This window comes from Malaclemys terrapin, chromosome 25 (assembly GCF_027887155.1).
Source record: "Malaclemys terrapin pileata isolate rMalTer1 chromosome 25, rMalTer1.hap1, whole genome shotgun sequence".
Lineage (NCBI taxonomy): Eukaryota > Metazoa > Chordata > Testudines > Emydidae > Malaclemys > Malaclemys terrapin.
Window position 1 is genome coordinate 13092789 of NC_071529.1, and position 19120 is coordinate 13111908.

Genomic DNA, 19120 nt, shown 5'->3' on the forward strand with positions numbered 1-19120 from the left:
TCACACCACAAGGTAGGTCACTCTTCTGTTGACAGAGGATCAGATTAAGAGTTAAAAAAGGACAGTAGAAATCTCCCATGTTTTAAATAGGCTGTCTGAAATACAAAAGACAAAGTAAGGAAAGACAACGGAATGTTAAAAGTGCTACAGTAGACCAGAAAAACTCCAAACTGTCCTTACACACATCATACTTTAACACGATAAACCACCATGCTGCATATATGTAGGCTCTTAGGTATGTATCACCTGCAGATAGAGGTAATGAAGAAGGTGGTCCTTAAATGAAAGTCCACAGAATATGGGTTTCTTTTCCTATATAAAAAGTAACACACATACCACCATCCCAAGCAGATATCAGAACTGCTCTTTGGAAAGAAGGGTAAAATTTTCAATAGCACTTAGTGATTTATAAGCCCAAATTCTATTTTCCTAACATTAATATTATCTGATGCCTTGCAGGTAACCATAGTGTGAATCACAAGTTTGTTGTGCTGGACTTGGGGCTGACTATGACCGGAGTACCAAAGCAGCATTGTCAATGTTCTGGGAGCTGTGAGTTGCCTACAACAAAACCCACTTGCTCAGTAAGGAAATGAGATTCTGGATTAAGTCCTATTGGCAGAGTAATACAGAGGTGTACCTGACCTCTCCCCCCCATAATTGTCGGTGCCAGGATTGTATGTTTGAACCAACATTCCACACTCGGGGGGGGCGGGGGTTGGATGAGACAAGCCAGATAACAGTAGGATAGCAGTTAGAAAGATTCATGCGAGAAGAGATTATCCAAGGCACATAAAGTCCTGAAATAGAGATGACACCTAGAAGTGGACAACTGAACTTCTCATTCATTCTCTACCCCTCAAACCCACCTAAACTTGGCTATTAAGTTACAACTGTTTCTTTTGGATTCTGACCACCACAGCGACCCATGCATTACATTAATTACCTCCAGTTATACTTCAAGGCTACTTGGAAACCAGTTACTATAGAATGCAGCTGCCTGATTCGAGTTTTCCACAGGCAGCATATTATACCTGACCACTTGCTTCAGTCCATTCCAGGTGCAATTCAAGGTGTTGACCTAAATCTATAAAGCCCTTCCCATTGTTTGCTTTCTGACTACTACAGAAACTGTCCTTCACCTTGTGCAATACTCAGGAAGTTGCAAATTGTTGATGGTAACAGCTTGTAAATTTAAGGTGAGGGGATTAGAGGCAGGACATTCTCAGTGAAGGGCCTTCATTCTGCTCTGAAAGAATCCAAGTTTGGTGATATTCAGGCTACAGGGAAAGTCCACCTATTTTCACAAGCCTTGTCGGAAAGCATGGTACTCAAGTGATGAGGGATTGACTAGGATTGCTAATGTGGCCAGTTGAAAATCTGATTTTTACATGCACTTCAGGTTCTATAAATGCATTGTAAAAATCAAAATAAGATTATACAGACAAGAATTATTTATACATCATTATTTCCTCCCTATGCACTAAACAGGTATGCACGAGGGGGGAACAAGCTTGGCAAGAACTAACCTTTAATTATTTGGCAGTGTATCAATGATAAACCAAACAGAAGAACTGACACAAATTCCTCAGAGTAAGAGGTCCTTACCTATTCTCTCCATGTGCAATTGAAAAGGAAAGGGAGAAAAAGAATAAAGACAGAAACCATTTGATGTACAGTGTAAATCTGCAGTCTTCCATGTTTACCAATCTGCTTTCCAGGTAAGGATTGTGCTTACCCTCACAACTTTTGAAAAGGGAGACTAGTTTTATTGTGGTGTGGGGACTCCCGAGCAAGTCAGCACCAAGAATACACCTAACTTCTGAAATGTTAGAAGTTAATCAGGACTTCAAATCTTTTGACTTTATTTCTAGAAGTAATTTTTAATGACCTTGGTTTTGCTTTTCTTAACATCCCTCCAACACCAGATGTTTTTCTGCTGAATGGGTTTTCTTGCCAGAAACTATAAGAAAACAAATGCATTTATTGTGTGTTAATTTTGCTGCCCATATAAAATGTAAAACCTACCCCAAACCTCTGCCCCCCCAAAGAATGAAATCCACCCCTCATGTAAAGCCCAAGATGTTTGTGGGGAACTACACAAGAACAAAGGGGTAGAGGAGGAGTATAGAATTTACACCCCCACCTCCATCATGAAGGCAAGCCACGGACACATTAACGCAGCTCCTCCCCAGCCACTTTTCCAGTTTATCTGTTCCCATTCCCTCCAGTCGCCTCTCTACTCTGCCTATCACCACCAAAACAGCCCTTTTCAGAGGCAGTATATAGCCCTTCTGATGTGCACAAGGCCCTCTATAGTATCTCAGTTCTCATATCTCCCCACCGGATAGTTACAGCAGTGCTTCAGTGGTGTTGGGCTGGGCAGAGGTCTTCCACACTTGGATGACTATAACCCAAAGAACACAGCTTCACTGCAGTCAGTGTTTAATACCACAAACTAAGGTGCAAAATATCTTAAGACAGGAGGTAACACACCGCACTCCACCATGGAAATGGAGTGGAATTCAAAATGGGGAGTAGCACATTGTACAGGCTGCCATAACCTGCTACATGACTATGGAAAATTTGTGGCGTTTTGGCAAGATACATGCACCAAGTAAAATAACCAGAAAGAGGCAGAGAAAGACAAGAGTAAGACTGTCCTGATTAAATAATGCTATTCTCTTACTGGCCTCTGAGGGCAATGTTTGCTTATATTTTGAAATGATTCTTTTGTTACCATGGCCAAGATGTGGACAACATGCCAACGTCACAATACCTAAAGGAGCTGGTCGTTAGTAGGTTAGGATGGCTTGCCTTTCCCATAAATATATTCCAGCTCATGTGCCAAAGCTGGAAAATTGGCAGAACCTGTGGAATTTTCCAGGGCATATGTCAGCTAGAAGTTTTACATTTCACACACAGCCATTTCACTGCTCTGGAAATATTTCTCGAGCTATTGTGCCTATGCAGTTCAGCACTACTTCTACATGGAAATACCTCCCCTATTATAAGAGACAGGAAGGAAAAGGGAGAACACACAGGATTCATTTAATTGCAACTATGTGTTAGGCAGTGCGACTTTGCAACTCTAAAGAAATTATAAAGCTGATGGATTTTATCCTACAATCAACTCTTAACAATGTATTAAGATATTAATTGGGCTACAAGCTACATTTATTGACAAATCAGAAGAAAAACTCTAACCCTATTTGACTCATGGCTAGAATTATCTTTTGTTTCCAGTGTTCTGATGAGTGTGTGCATACGAATACAGAGAATGCATTTTGGTAAGAACTTTGTTAGACTAATGCCATAGGTGATAGCTATAAGGAAAGGATCTTTCAGGTGCAGTCACCTGATATAACTTGCTGGATGCCCTTTAATTTGTGCAAAGTCTTCCTTGTAGACTTGCCTAGCTAATGAGAAAGAATCCCAAACAGAACAATTTTGCATTGGTTACTAGACCGATGCCTGTACAGAGATTTCGGTCATTAAATACCCATTTAAGAATACTATAGTACTTCTCTCCAGAATGTAAAGCCACCACAGTGATCCAAACCAAACAGAAATCTAACTGAATGGACTCTGTATGCCCATGGACAAAAGTATCTGAAAGACTCAAATAAGTAAAAATCTTACAGCCTAGGAAAGTGTACAGCCCGAAAGGATGGGGGCGGGGGGGGGGGGGGGGGAGGAGAAAAAGAGACATTCTTTTACATCGATGTCACTTGGCAGAAAGTGAAAACTATCAATTTTCTAAACTGTCTAGTTTGTTTTGTCACTTTTTCCTTTGTCCTCCAGCGCATACTATGCTAGGACCATCCCCTCTAGTTCTTCAGGATATTAGTTATTGCAAACTGACAATATATCTTGTCTGACACTATTGTAACTTTTAAGAAGTCATACCAGTGTAAGCAAATTCATCTACAGTTAATCATCTTTATATAGTAAGGATGCTGAAGTTGCTACTTATGCATTTGCTATACCAACCATTCATTAGAGAGCATAGTGATTATAACGGGGTAATATTTTAGGCCATCAATGGAGGACTGAACAATGGTGTCTGCATAAAGCAGCAATATGCATTGTCAGTATTGTAGTTCAGGTAAACCTACTTATGTGTAAGTGAACCAGAGTATGTTTTTATAATTATGAATATTCTCACATATGCAACAGTGATGTATAACATATTATATACATGTACAAAAAGGGTATTTGAATATAATACATGTAAAGTCGTACAAATGAAACAATTCTTAGTGTACATGTCCTAGATAAATAAGTTACAATATCCACTAGTACTACATCATCATACTATTGCAGCAGTTATTTCAGAACTTTTCCAACCGCGCTTACACCATCAGAGGCAGAGCCTCAAAAAGTGTGGGTGCAATGAGACTGTGGGTTCTGCAACTTCAGTCTGACAGACTATAGTGTGGGTGAGTATATTTAGTTTGGTGCCAGGCTGTGCCTCCCACCAAGCCTTAGTGAAGCATATAATATTTTGCCTATAAATGAGATTTCCATTTGCTGAACATACTGGAAAGTTTGCTTTTAAAATACAAAATGTACAACTGGAGAAAACACAAACATCTCTATATTCATCTCTCTCAGGGACCCACATGCTGATATGCCCATGTTGCACTGAGGAGTAGAAAACTTTTAGTGAGAAGGGTGCTTAGAATTTAGTTAATGCTGAATTTAAGAAAACAGTTAAGCTTCTAGTCCTCACAGTTCCAAAGAAAACTTTATGACTATAAACCAGTGCAGTCTTGTCTTCCTGAATCGGAAAACAGCCTAAAACAAAGAATATGAACGGCTTAGGACCCCAATTCTAACCAGGCTGTGTGCTGCAAAGGTCTTCCGGGCTGGTGAAATCTTAAGAAATTTCTGTAAATGTCACCTCTGGCAAAGTGAGTGAGTAAGCGTAAGTAAGAACAGTAGGAAGTTGAACCTACGAAGAAAAACTAACAGTCTGTGTTTTTCAAGTTCTCTTTTCAATAAGATTTATAATCTCTTACTTTTATTAAAACATCTTAAAAATGAGTTGTCGTTTTAAGACACACTCTGTTTACAAAAACTGTTTGGGAACATTAATCTATAGAACAAAGTCCACATAAAATTTATTACTTGACTTTATCACCTTAAAACCTTAAAGCAATTTTCAGAGTATTGGCTTCACCTTCTAGTCTTTGACACATGTATTGTAACATACAGTACTAAAATCTTCCCTTTAAAAAGAAAGTCTGCCCCTTCCCCCTTCCAAAAAAACATGTAGTTAATGCACAGTAAACTCTGGACAACACAGCAATCAGATTCTCTTCTCTCCTATATGCAAGACAATTACATCAGCATCTAAGCTGCCAAATTCAGGACGTAATCAGAGGGAGGAACTGAGACCCTGTGTATTGTCTCTGCTTTATCAACAAGTGCAATTTGTATGCAAGCAATTTCAAAGTTAAATTCACATTCCCTCTCATTGGAAGGATGGCTAAGATGTGTATTTGCACGCTAACATTTTATTCATTGTTCATTTCCATCTAACAAATGGTTTACTTTTGTGGGTACATCACCTGAGAGGTATGGCATCCTCTATGCACTCTTTTAAAGAGACATATAGCAAATACCACCATATACAAGGCAGAAAGGAGAGGCGGTATCCCTAGTGCGTACCAACCTCAAGGGGCGGAAATGCCTTTTGACAGACATCAGTAAATGGCAACATGCTTAGTGGTCAAGAATCATATTTTACCTCAATCAAAATGACAATGGTAGCTCTTTGTGGGGTTTAAACACCAAGTAGTCAGACGTATAAGACAGTTGGTTGTATTAGCAAGGTCAGGAGGGTTTACTATGCTGCTGACAAAGTCAGGTGGTTCTCAGCTGAGATTGCTTCTGGCTTTAGCATCAGTGAGGGTTGTTTTTTTTAAATCAAATCACACAGGACTTTAAGATTAAGAGAAACAGTGCCAAACGCAATAATCTAACACTAAGTGTTAGCCTAGATGTGGACCTTGAACCTGAACATCGTTCTTCTAAAGCATGAAATTCAAAGCACCACAGAAAAAAGGATGCAGTTTATCTGGAGCTTTCCAAGCTAACAGCTGATAGACACAAGTTCCTCCTCTAGCCTATGTTGTCACATTGAGACCTGTGGTTATTCATCTTAATGCTCACCCAACTGAGACACAATACGGTGGATGCCTGCCAAATCCCAGTCCTCTGACAATAGCTCCAGTGTGCGTGCATGTGTGAGAGAGAGAAACTAAAACAGCCCAACAGAAACTAGACTGAACTGCAATGCTATTCCTATTGCAAATATTCAAGTGTTCAGCCAAGTGTGGGCTGGCATCTACAGAGAAACGGAGTCGAAGAGAACGAGAAAGGAGATTTTAGTTTTCAGGATTTAACAATAAGTACAAAGCTGTGGGAGAATGGGAGAGTTAGAGCAGCATCCACACAGACGGCCTGACACGATAAGATGACTTCAGATATTTCTGTAAATGTGTAGAGTTGTCCATTTTTGGCATTAGTTTCCCAGTTACTATAAAACATGTCTAGACATCTAAAATGTAAGATAGTGTGATTTGTTAACAAGACAGAAATTAAAATAGATGCTCTATGAAACACTGGTATAAATTCTCAGTTCAATATAATTTAAAAATATTGTAGCTCACTTAAATTCATTTTCTCATAATGCAGTTAAATAGGACACCAGTATTCTTTTAAAGGCATGTGCCCAACTAGAAGAAAAAAAAATCTTTTCCATGGATTATTCTGACACTTTAGTATGTGAGGTTTAAAAAAAAAAAATCTTGTAAATTGTTAATCTAGACTGTGAACTAAAATCTGGAAGTATTGAAACTGTAGTTGTTAAGTTTAGTATTTGTAGGTGCCAATTCACATCCCCACCTGAAATACTCTAGTTTGTTTGAACATTATAGGCTAACAACAGACTATCAGAATATAGATAAACAATAGACTGTTTACAAGAACTATGGTCTGGTAGGTCAAATGTGAATGATGTTCCTTCCAGGCTATAAAAATATAGGAATGTTGTGATTTTTTCACTTTCATTTAATAGATATTCCGGTGTAAACAGTCAAGGAGTACAGTTTTCAATTCTAAACACTAATCAGAGAGACCCTATGAGCAGCTCCTTGGCTTTACAATAGCTGGCTCATGTCCAAAATCTAGCATTAAATGGGATCAATGAATTCAAGAACATTACCTTTAACTTTTAGGGCCCTTATGGAATAAATGAACAAGTCGGGTACAGGTTGTGAGAGTGAATGAAATATTGCTCACATGGAATACAACCAAGTCCAAAAGGGGAAGAATAGTTTAGAATGCCTAATGGCAACATTTGCTGGGGGAAAAAATATAAGTTGTGACTTTTTGCTAACACTCTCTCAAAGTGCACCGATACCTCATGTCCGGCTTTGGTTAGGGAATATGCCACAAGTTTCCTGTAAAAGAAACTCAACGTTATTGTTAATGAAGTGACATATATACAGCATCCAATTTAGCAATATCTTTATTCAGAAGTTCTTTCTTCACAGCACACACTGTAACTGGTACTTCTATTTAACAAGCATATAAGCCCAACTGTGCTGTCCTGTTTGAGGTGCTGAAAAATTCTGGTAAAGAAAGCCACACAATTATAAGTGAGATTTAAATGTAAGGCTTTTCGGGACTCTTTGAGCATTACATTGTTGTGAATGCTAATTTATAAATAAAACACGCAGTTCAGACTGGGTGAGCTTTTCTTATAAATTTTCCAGTTACACAGGGACTTCTTTTTTCTACCAAGTTTAATCTGTATAAAATCTGCTAGGGAAATGATGGTCTACTGCAGGGGCCTGCAACCTTTCAGAAATGGTGTGCCGAGTCTTCATTTATTCACTCTAATTTAAGGTTTTGTGTGCCAGTCATACAGTTTAACATTTTTAGAAGGTCTCTTTCTATAAGTCTATAATATATAACTAAACTATTGTTGTATGTAAAGTAAAGAAGGTTTTTAAAATGTTTAAGAAGCTTCATTTAAAATTAAATTAAAATGCAGAGCCCCCCGGACCAGTGGCCAGGACCTGGGCAGTGTGAGGGCCACTGAAAATCACCTCACATGCCGCCTTCGGCACGCGTGCCATAGGTTGCCTACCCCTGGTCTACTGAATAAAGCTCTGTCAAAGCAGTGAGACGGCTAATGACATCCTTTCTAAGCATGTGTGTCAGTAGGACCAGGGAATAGGAATCTACTGACAGTCGAGTACACAGATAACTGCCCTCATTCCACACTCCCCATGTTCACAGGCTCTTTAGATGCAGGATACATCTACAATGCAGCTGAGCAGTGCAATCTGCAGACCGGGTAGACAGATTTGAGCTAGCTCTGCTTGAGCTAGCATGCAAAGAAATAGCAGTGTGGATACTGTGACATGGGGAGCAGCTTGGGCTAGGCACTCGTGTGTGGACACAGGTGGCTAGCCCTAGCTGCCACCCATGCTGCAACATCCCCACTGCTATTTTTAGTGCAGTAGCTTGAGCAGATGGGAACTGCACCTCCCAGCTGCTGTGTAGACACACTTCAGAGAGAAGCCTGGCTTAGCACCAGACGTAGGCCATAAAATGCCAAACCCAAAGTTGTGACTAAGGCTACGTCTACACTACGGGGGGAGGAGAATCTATTTCAGATACGCAAATTCAGCTACGGGAATAGCGTAGCTGAATTCGACGCATCTGATCCGACTTACCCCGCTGTGAGGACGGTGGCAAATCGACCGCCACGGCTCCCCCGTCGACGGCGCTTACTCCTACCTGGGCTGGTGGGGTACGCGCGTCGATTCGGGGATCGATTATCGCGTCCCGACGAGACACGATATATCGATCCCCGAGAGATCAATTTCTACCCGCCGATCCGGGTGGGTAGTGAAGACCAGCCCTAAGTGGGATGAAACTGACCCTAGCCCTTAAGGCTTCTCATAAGCTTATTATTCCTAGAAATAGTTTAATATGCAATTTACTCAACATGCAAGTGACAGGTGATGAGGAAAAGTGATTTGACAGTCTATTAGGAAAGACTGAGTTCCCTACGAAGATCACTGGTGATTAAAAGTATCAGAGAAAGATGTTTCATCCCTGCCTGTATAGCCAGCCTCTAATCAGTGATTACTGAGTAAGTTGCAAAAAGGCTTTTTGGTCAAATTTATAAGGGCTTCTCTACACTACAGATTATGTTGGTATAACCTATGTCGCTCAGGGGTGTGAATAGACTACCCCCAAGAGTGACATAAGTTACTCCAACCTAAGCGCTGGTGTGGACAGTGCTATGTTGGCAGCAGAGCTTCTCCCATCAACATAGCTACCACCTCTTGGCGAGGTGGTTTTAAAATGCCGACAGAAAAGCTCTCTCCTATCAGCAGAGAGCGTCCTCACCAGATGCGCTACAGCAGCACAGTGGTGCAGCTGTGCCGCTGTAGCATTTCTAGTGTAGACTAGTTCTAAGAGTTAACAACAGTGCTAAAAGCATTTGACTCCGCAACGTAACAATAGAAAATCAAGCCCCTGAAGGGGGAATTAACCCCATTGTAAAGAATTAGGTGGCTTACTGCAATTCTTGCTTCAACTTACATATGTATGGGGGGGAAGGTGTGTGTGCTAGGGTTAAGAGTTTTTACACACAGACTGAAATAGCCATAAATTTAGTATTCACAGTAGATTTCCTTTTTATTCTCTCCCTTACAGTTGATCAGACTTTCTGACTTCACATGGACATGGCTTTCTCCATGAAGTATGCGCTATGGGTCATCCACTACCATAGTGTTTGAGCTAAGCTATATATTCCTTTCACCAATTGTTTTCTAAAACAATTACAAGAAAATTCCAGTTGTTTTCCATTAAGTTTTGTATAGTCAGATATTAAAACATATCTAAGAGAAATGGTCCAGCATTATCAGGGGCCAAAATTTCACTTGTTGAAGTTATTTGACTTTGGTAGGTCTCCAAGTTGTAAATACTACATTATACATACAATTCAAACAATGATCCCCTTTGAGAAAGACAAAACCATAGACAATCTTTTTCTGTAAGGCCTAGCTAGTGTTTTATACTCTGCTAACAGAGAACCAGTAGAGGGATCACAAGTTCTCGAAAATCCATTACCCGAGGTATGCTGATGTTGCTATTATTGGTGCATTTGCTAGGAAGTAAAAGAAATCAAGCTATACGGTCCCCATACTTAACATGGGGTGCTGGGGAAGGGACAGTGCAAGTTTGCCAAACTTAAGAGAATCAGCTATTTGAAAGTGTACTTCAAATTGAAAGATCAACAGGCTAAGGTAAAACATGCACAAGTGATCCACCCACACGCAGATTTATGACAGTATATTATTATAGTTAAGTGCACCATACCACATTCATATGGCAAAAACACACATCAAGATTACTTACATAATGGGGCTAAATTAGTTTGAACAAATTAAGTAGCAAGGCAATCCAGCAGGGGAAAGGAAAACAAATTACCTGATATGTCTTAGGCCTCAAGTGAATATGCATAGTCTGAAACAAAATGAGCCTAGCATACAAAGAATGCCTGTTTCAGTAATAAGCCAGAAAAGTGACCATTTTCATATGTGTTAAAGGGCCTAGCCAGGAGATGTAATATGCAATCAACAGGGAGATGATATTGCTGAATCTAAAGAGAAGAGGTTCGGTCAATGATCATGTAACACGTGACTCTTGCAGTACATGCCTGTGCGTCACTTTACCTTTATCCAATCAAAGGCCTTAATTTCAAGCATATGGTTCCTTCCCCCCATTTTCCCCCACCCCCCAAAAAATAAAAAAGCGCACTAACTTTTCCAGAGCAGAAAATCTATTCTGGAATAATAATAATATCAATATCAATATCCACTATTTTTTTTAAAAAGAAACATCCCTGCTGCAATGCACAACAATTCTGGTTTCAGAGTAGCATCCGAAGAAGTGGGCTGTAGTCCATGAAAGCTTATGCTCTAACAATTCTGGGAAACCCTGCACACTGTCCTATGCTCTACTGCTCAGCTGCCCATGTTTGTCCCCAAAAAGGTCATTTGCTAGTGTCTGCACTTTAGTTGTCAGCAGTCTGCAAGTACCTTTCTTTGGTAGCAAAAGGTGTTTGAGCCATCTGAGCATGGACTCTGGGGCCAGAGGGCTGAGGTCAATCAAGGTACAGGCTTTTTTCTTGGTACAACTCTCAGCTCCCCATCACCTTTAAAGCCACTATACTCTGTATCTGGAAGGATGAGCAATGGTCTCCCACTCTGCAGCAGGGATATATGAAGCATTTCACATGGCCACTGTCCCCACTATAATGGCAACATAGTGACAAAGCTGATAGACAGCAGGATTTTAACCAATGGTGAACTCAAACCTGAGGCAATTTCAGTTAATCTCTTGAGCAAGATTCAAACATATTTTGGGTGTGCAGAAACTTTACTAAAAACCCTGCGTTTACATGCAAAATATACAAGATTCTCATGCTCTTGGCAAGTTGCCTACATGGCATCCAGAGTTGCAAAACATAGGCAATACTGCACAAGGGAGATGACTAGGGGGTGATTCATGTTACCATCTCTTGCCCCATTCCCTCCAACAAAATGCTAAATCTTCCCGTTTAATCCTAATCCTCCCACAGCTCAACTAAACTGACTTTTGCTTCTGAATCTAGTTAAATTTTCACTCAGCCCTTTGGTAGAGTATGTAGTGTGGTCACTGTACCTCTACAGTGATAGAGCCACATGTGAGTTATGCATAAACTCTCAATAGGTTAAACAATCTGCTAAGATTCAGGCAGACACTTCACTCACCTCTAAAACATAAAAGGATTTTAATACAAGTCAGCCAACAAACTGAGTCCCTGGGTCCTCAAACCATTGAAGTTTTTTTTTTTTTTGGGGGGGGGGGGAAGGAGTATATATACACATCAAAAAGTCTATTTTGGTATTCTGGGGATAAACTTAAAAACAGAAGTATATGGGACAGAAGGGCAGCAGCATGGTGAGGCCATGACCTTTAAGGAAAAACCCTTATTCAGGGAAGTTTCAATTTAATGTTTTTGCTATTTACTCACCATTTCCTATCACTATTTAATACGTTTTGTGTTATTAGCAGAGATTTGACAAAAGCAAATGCTGTTATGTGACTCGGGAACACCACCTGATGACTCCTAACTTCTGCTCTATGGTTTAGCTTTCTGTCAGTGGCATGCCAACAGTAGTTTCTCTTCTTTTTCTGTTATGCAATACACCACACAATAGTAAGTACAACACTGGCTACACATTAATTTATATTTTCAGGGTAGAGGGGCGAGAGGGGCACACAGTGAGATCCAAACATTTATTGGCATTCCTTGTTCAATTTGTCCAGAATTTAGTTTGTTTCACTGCATTTCAGTAGATTGAATTACTCGGGATCTAAAGATATCCCTGAGGTGTCCAAGACCTATCGGAGATTATAGAAATATTCAGTACAGTTATTTTTTCACTAGCTACATCTCATCTGGAGGGAGGAGACTTCAGGCAATGGCTAATCCATTTAAAAAACAGGCCTGAAAAATGACAAAAAAGCTGAATGAAAGCCATGCAATAGTGACCAAAGACGACTACAGAAAAAGATAGTTCTGGATTTTAGGAGGCCAACCAGAGCTCAGATTTGGAAACACCACTAGAAGAACAAAGAATGATCTTAAGCAAGGAATACTGAGGGGAGAGTGGCCTCAAAATAATTGAGATGATGACAGAGTGTAAATTAAATGTAGATTATTCTGCTTAGAGAAATTTCTAAATACAGAATGAAATAGTTTGCAACTGTGTTTTGAAACAATTGAAATATTTAGTTTTGATTTCCATTTGCATCATTTCATAGCAGGCTTAACTCTGGACAAGGCCTAACAGACGTGTAGGCCATTAAAACTCTTGGAAGGAAGAATAATATTTTGAATCTGAAATACTGATAGGCAACGGATGCTAAGAAAAGAATAAATTTGATGTACTTGAACTGCTTTAGTATGAAGGGTTATTATGGATAACACATTTATTGACGCAGATATCCAAGTTGTTTAGAATCTTTCTTGGTAGGCCAATTAACTTCCTCATAAAGAATGACTTTATGGCCAGAAACAACTCCCACTAATTGGAGGGTGTGGAGTCTCCTTGAGGAAGCTGGAAAGGTTGGCTATGACTTTTGAGGATATATTGGACACTAAGTATATTTCCACAGCATTTTTTCAGGCTATAATTATTTAAGTGCCAACAACGTGGCTCACTACTGTACAAAACTGAGAACACGACATAGTCCCTGCTTGGGAGCAGCTTAAACTGTTGTTTGTGCAGAGAATTTTCAGGAGTCGAGCACCAATGCAGCACAACTCATACTAGCATGGTAGATGGGCAGTGTAGACCAGGTGCTGGTGTTTTTAACCACTCTACCATCTAGATCTGCTCGATGATAATGCTTCCATCATTGCTTGCATTAAAATGGAAGTATTGATAAAAATTCTCAGTGTAGTGCAGCCTAAACAAATAAAGTAACTCTTCACTTAACGTAGTTACGTTCCTGAAAAATGCAACTTTAAGTGAAACAATGTTAAACTAATCCAATTTTCCCATAAGATTTAATGTAAATGCGGGGGGGTTAGGTTCCAAGAAAATGTTTTTGGGACAGACAAAAGGCACTATATACTGTACAGTACTGTACTGTGGTTGGGAAATGTCCCTGGCTTACCCCACACAGGCACAGCCCGCTGTAGGCAAGGATGCTAGGAAGCACCTTTGCAGCTTCCCCGGAGAAGAACAGGCTCGGACTTTGCCGGGAATGCTCCAGGCCCGCCTCTCCCCACCCCCGCTCCACTCCAGGCCCACCTCTCCCCACCCCCGCTCCATCTCCTCTCCGGAGGATGCCACATCCCTCCCCTCCAAAGTCCTAAGCGCCACCAAACAGCTGTTTGGCAGCGCTTAGGACTTTCTGGGAGGGACGGGGAGGAGCGGAGATGCAGCGCTTCCCCGCTCCTGCCACTCCCACCCAGAAAGTCCTAAGCACGAAGTGCTGGGAGGGAGGGGAAGGAGCGGAGAAGCCCCGCGTCTCCACTCCTCCCCACCCTCCCAGAAAATCCTAAGCACCGCTAAACAGCTGTTTGGCGGCGCTTAGGACTTTCTGGGAGGGAAGGGGAGGAGTGGAGACGCGGGGCTTCCCTGCTCCTCCCCCTCCCTCCCAGAAAGTCCTAAGCGCTGTTTGGCGGTGGGTGAAGCACTGGGAGGGAGGGGGCAGAGGCGGAGAAGCAGAACTTGTGCAATGCTCCCTTGTAAAGTCACTGCTCTGCCACAGAATCTTACAAGCAGGCAGCCAAACGACGTTATAAGGGAGCATTGCACAACTTTAAACGAGCATGTTCCCTAATTGAGCAGGGACCGATGTAACACTGAAACAACATTAAGCGGGACAATGTTAAATGAGGAGTTACTGTATATCACAAAACACACCAGGAGACCTAGAGGAATGCTCTGCCTCAGAGAACCACCTTCTCATTTCATGTTTTGTGATGGTTTAGTGACAGTATTTTTGCTGACATGGGTTTCACGGAAGGTGCAAGTTGAGAGATTTAACAAGAGAGTAGGGTGCCAAGGGCACAGAGTACAGGGATGGTGTTCCAGGCCATTAGGACAGAACAGGCAAAGGATACTAAAGGAGTGATGAGAACTAGGACTTTTCTTAAAGTTAATAGAATTTCATGCTGTAGGATACAAACTGATTACCACAAGCATCAGGAAAGACTCCCTCCCCTTCCCCTAGTATATTGTAACATAGGTGCATTTTGCCTCTTTAGCATCAGGTATTTGCTATTGCTGGAGGCAGGATACCAGATATGGGCTAGTGTTCTGATGCACTATGACATGTCCTATATAAAAGCACAGCCAAAGGAATTAAGAGTCAGTCTGGGTAATGTTTTCCTTTTTTCAATTGCTTTGCTGCAGTAAGTTGTTATTTTCTTTGTGGTGGCCACACCTCCCATAGGGAGCAGATTTAGAATATGCTCTTGCTCAGCTAGTCATGCCAAAGAGTTCATTCTTGCATTTAAAATAAAGAGTTTAGCTGCTGATGTGTTGGTACGAGAAATCCATCTGAAATACATGTTTAGGAAATACAGCCAATATCTTCTCACTGTAGTTTACTACTAAAGTAAGAGACCATTCCCAAAGGTAGCCTGGATTGTATTTTAAAACTCACAACAACAAAAAATTCAAGAAACTGTTTGTACAGCTTAACAAAAGATATATATTAAGTCTGAATAACTGGGCAGACAAACTCAACAATTCACTTTTTATTTAAAGACGTTCATCATTATTATTCATAGTTCTACAACACACTACCTTTCAGGACAGGGCGTCAGCCTGTAAAGGGCTCTATTAACTTCAGAGTTCTAAGGCCATGTCTACACTAGCGAGCTTCCAGCGGCACAGTTGTATCGATGCAGCTGAACCGCTGCACAATAGCATAGAGCGACTACACGAGCCGATGGGAGAGTTCTCCCATCTACCTCATAAAACTACCTCAACAAGCAACAGTAGCTCTCTCGCCAACATAGTGCTGTGCACACTATCGTTTATGCTAGCGAAACTTATGTCACTCAGGAGTGTGTTTTTTTTCCACACCCCTTAGCGACATAAGTAGTAGTGTAGACACGGCCTAACTTAAAGGTACTCAACAGAGCTATGTAGTAGTAATCAGTACTATCTTTGTTTATCTCGCAATATTCCGTAACTGAATAGAAAACAGCAGCTTCCAGTGTACATACTGTTTTGCATGACTGCATATTTTACACACACACACACACACACACACACACACACACACACACCATTGTTGTAGCCATGTCAATCCCAGGATATTAGAGAGACAAGATAGGGGAGGTAATATCTTTTATTGGCCCAACTTCTGTTGATGAGAGAGAGAAGCTTCTGAGCTTACACAAGTTCTTCTTCGGGTTTGCTTATATAATAACATTACATTAAAAACATTTTCTTGTCAACAAATAGAACTTATGCTTCTTTGTAGCAGTAAGTAGCTTCACTGCTTTAGAATACTTTGATAGCACTGCTAATCTCCAACCCCCACTAACAAAACCATGTCACTGCAGCCATGCCCTCAAATTACTAACAATAACTTAAAACCAGTGAAAATACACTCAAGAAACATGACAATGTTTCAAGACACTCCTTTCAGTTCTGAAACTAATTAAAATTTTGGATAACATTTGGACTCTTTTCCATCATCCTATTTGCTACTAAACGTTTTAGAGTTCTCACCTGCACACGGAAATACATGAATTTAGGTCTCAAATAGTCCTTTAGCACTTATGGGAAATCTAAAATTAAGCTTTCTTCCCTGCCTCCTTCCAGTTTCGTGAATGTACACATTTTCAGAAAAAGCATTATTTTTGCAATGATTCACATTAATCTTGTTTTGGTACATCACTTATCGGCAGCTAACCTGAAAACTAAAATTAATAAGAACATCCAAAGGCAGGACAGACAAATATGAAAGGTCCCTGCAACATCAAATAAACATTCCCTACAGAAGGCTGCTACTAGCATGTGATTACTTTTCAAGCTGCTCTGTGGTAAAGAAGAACTATGCAACCAAGAATGGACCAGAATGGTAAAAAAAAAATAACCACAGCCCTGAGACTTTTTGCATTTGGCCTTTTCTTTCTGAATGCCTATCAACTGCAAGACTTTACAGAGGCTAATCATACATCAAGCTCCATTCAGAAGTTAAATCATACACAAGTTAAGGAAATCTGACTTTTACTATGATATAATCTGAAGTCCCTGTAAACAAGGATGCTTACACTGTGGTGTCTGCATCAAACCAGCATCAGCTGTTGTACAAAACAATTTCAATTTTTTTCATGATTATATTCGATTTCTATACCTGTCTCAATCCACTGGTCAGTTTCTGGATGAACACGCTGTTCTTCTTCATTGCAGTTATCAGAAACTCCTCAAGTTGTCATTAACTAAGATTTTTGCTTGATGGTGTTTACCTTCCCCTTCAGGAAAGAGAACGAGCCGTACCCAACGTTATTTCAGTCCCTTTCTAGGTTGCTCTTCTCCCCCCATTCAAGCTGTTCTCAAGAGCAAAAGGAGCAACAAGCCGCACAGTTGAAAAATTGAATTGGTAGATATTTCCCCCCTGCATACAATCGCCATAAAATGAGAAGTAAACCTTGCAGTTGCCCTCATTTCTGTCACCACCATCACCTCCTCCCCCACTTCAGAAAAAGACAGCTGTTACAACAATGAAGTGCTGGAAACAACCCTGACTAGATGGGGTGCTTTGTGTTATCCCAGATCAGACTGATTATATGCCATATTCTTTGAATAGATCTTATTGTTTACCCTCTGCTCCTTGTGCTCCTTCCGCCCTCTCCATCCCCCACCCCAGTCATCAAATTCTGCCTGCAACTGCCTGTATATCATGTCGACAGCACAAAGCAATGCAAATGTTGCACCTCCTTCCTCTTTCCAAGCTTCCTCCTCCCCCTCAAATCTCTCTCAGGCTATCTACAGCTGGTCTGTTTTGAAGAGGGTATCTTCACATCTCTCACTCCGTCATCAACACACACACACATACAATAAGTCAGCAACACATCAGCGACTCTCCCCTCACCGTAGTCCCTACAAGGAAGTTTACATCTAATAATCCAACGAGCAGCAAACCCACACACACACTATTACACACCCAGGGGACAAAAGGAAGTTCTCCAGTCAGAGTCTCCTTACCCATTACAAGGCCGCCCCGCCAGACCTCATCCACCCACCCCACCCCCGCCACACGTACACGCTGCCCCCCACCCCCTGCAATTGTAGGGCCTCAGAAGCCCGGACCTCCCCCCCCCACATCCCAGCGTGTCCCCCCCCTTACCAAAACAGGATTCCCCTTTGCCTTGCACAACCAGAACCCCCCCCCCCTTTGCACCATCCGCCACGGGAACAGCCCCCGCCCCCCGCAGTGGGGCAGCCCCCTCCCCTATGGCTGCACGGCCAGGGGCGCCCCTGGGTGCGGGGCAGCCATGGCCAACCCCTCCCCCCACAGAGACGAGGCCGGGGCCCAGTCCCAGGCCGACCCGAGAAGCCCGTAGCCCCCCCCCGGCCGACCCCCCCCCGCGCCGCCGGGGCCTCCCCAGCGGGGCCCCCCCGGGCCGGGCCTCACCTCAAACCTGCTCTTGGTGACCCCGTTCATCTCCCTCCTCATGGCGGGGCCGGTGGCTCCCCCCGGGGGTCTCCTCGCGCCGGGGCAGGGGGGGGGGGGGGGTGCGGCCTCCGCCCGCCGCCGCGTCTCCTCCGGCCTCAACTTCAACCCAAAACAAAAACACTCCGCACCTGCCAGCAACAGCGCCGCTCATTGGCCAGCGCCGGGCACTGGGGGGGGGGAGAGCCCGCCCCGGCGCGAGCCCGGCCGGTGGGGAGCGCGCGCGGAGCCGCCGGAGGGAGGGGGGGCTGCAGCGGGGCGGGGCAGTGCCGTGCCAACGATCCCCCCCCCCGAGGAAATGCACCCAGCTCGTGGGCCAGGCGGCCTGCATCCTCCCAAGCAGAGTGTAACCCCCTCCCGTGGCCCTACATCTCCCCACGTACATTGGGGGGGGGCTGCACCCCGCCCCAGGGCCCTGCATCACCCCTCCACCTACTCTAGGGGGCCCTGCAGCCCGCGCCCCACCTACCCTAGGGCAGACCACATCCCCCTTCAGGACTCTGCATCCCCCCACCATAGAGAGACTGCACCCCTTCCCAAGCTCCTACATCTCCCCCACCATAGGGGAGACTGCACCCCTTCCCAAGCTCCTACATCCCCCCCCACCATAGGGGAGACTGCACCCCTTCCCAAGCTCCTACATCTCCCCCACCATAGGGGAGACTGCACCCCTTCCCAAGCTCCTGCATCCCCCCACCCCAGAGAGACTGCACCCCTTCCCAAGCTCCTACATCTCCCCCACCATAGGGGAGACTGCACCCCTTCCCAAGCTCCTACATCTCCCCCACCATAGGGGAGACTGCACCCCTTCCCAAGCTCCTGCATCCCC

The 19120-nt window shown here is 42.8% G+C and overlaps 1 protein-coding gene across 5 annotated transcripts in view; it reads right to left on the reverse strand.

Moving 5' to 3' along the window:
- Positions 1–18342, reverse strand: part of FBXL20 (F-box and leucine rich repeat protein 20) — a 69244-nt gene extending 50902 nt beyond the window's left edge. The window contains exons 1-2 of one of the 5 annotated variants that reach the window (XM_054014279.1): positions 18253–18342; positions 1892–1963 (exon numbers count right to left, since the gene is read on the reverse strand). In XM_054014279.1, coding sequence (XP_053870254.1) covers positions 1892–1963; positions 18253–18294 — 114 coding nt within the window. In that variant the 5' untranslated portion in view covers positions 18295–18342. Of the gene's footprint in view, positions 1–1891; positions 1984–16971; positions 17049–18252 lie in introns of those variants that run through there. The other 4 variants (XM_054014278.1, XM_054014282.1, XM_054014281.1 and 1 more) reach the window with 4 other exon arrangements.
- Between the last annotated feature and the right edge of the window lie 778 nt (positions 18343–19120).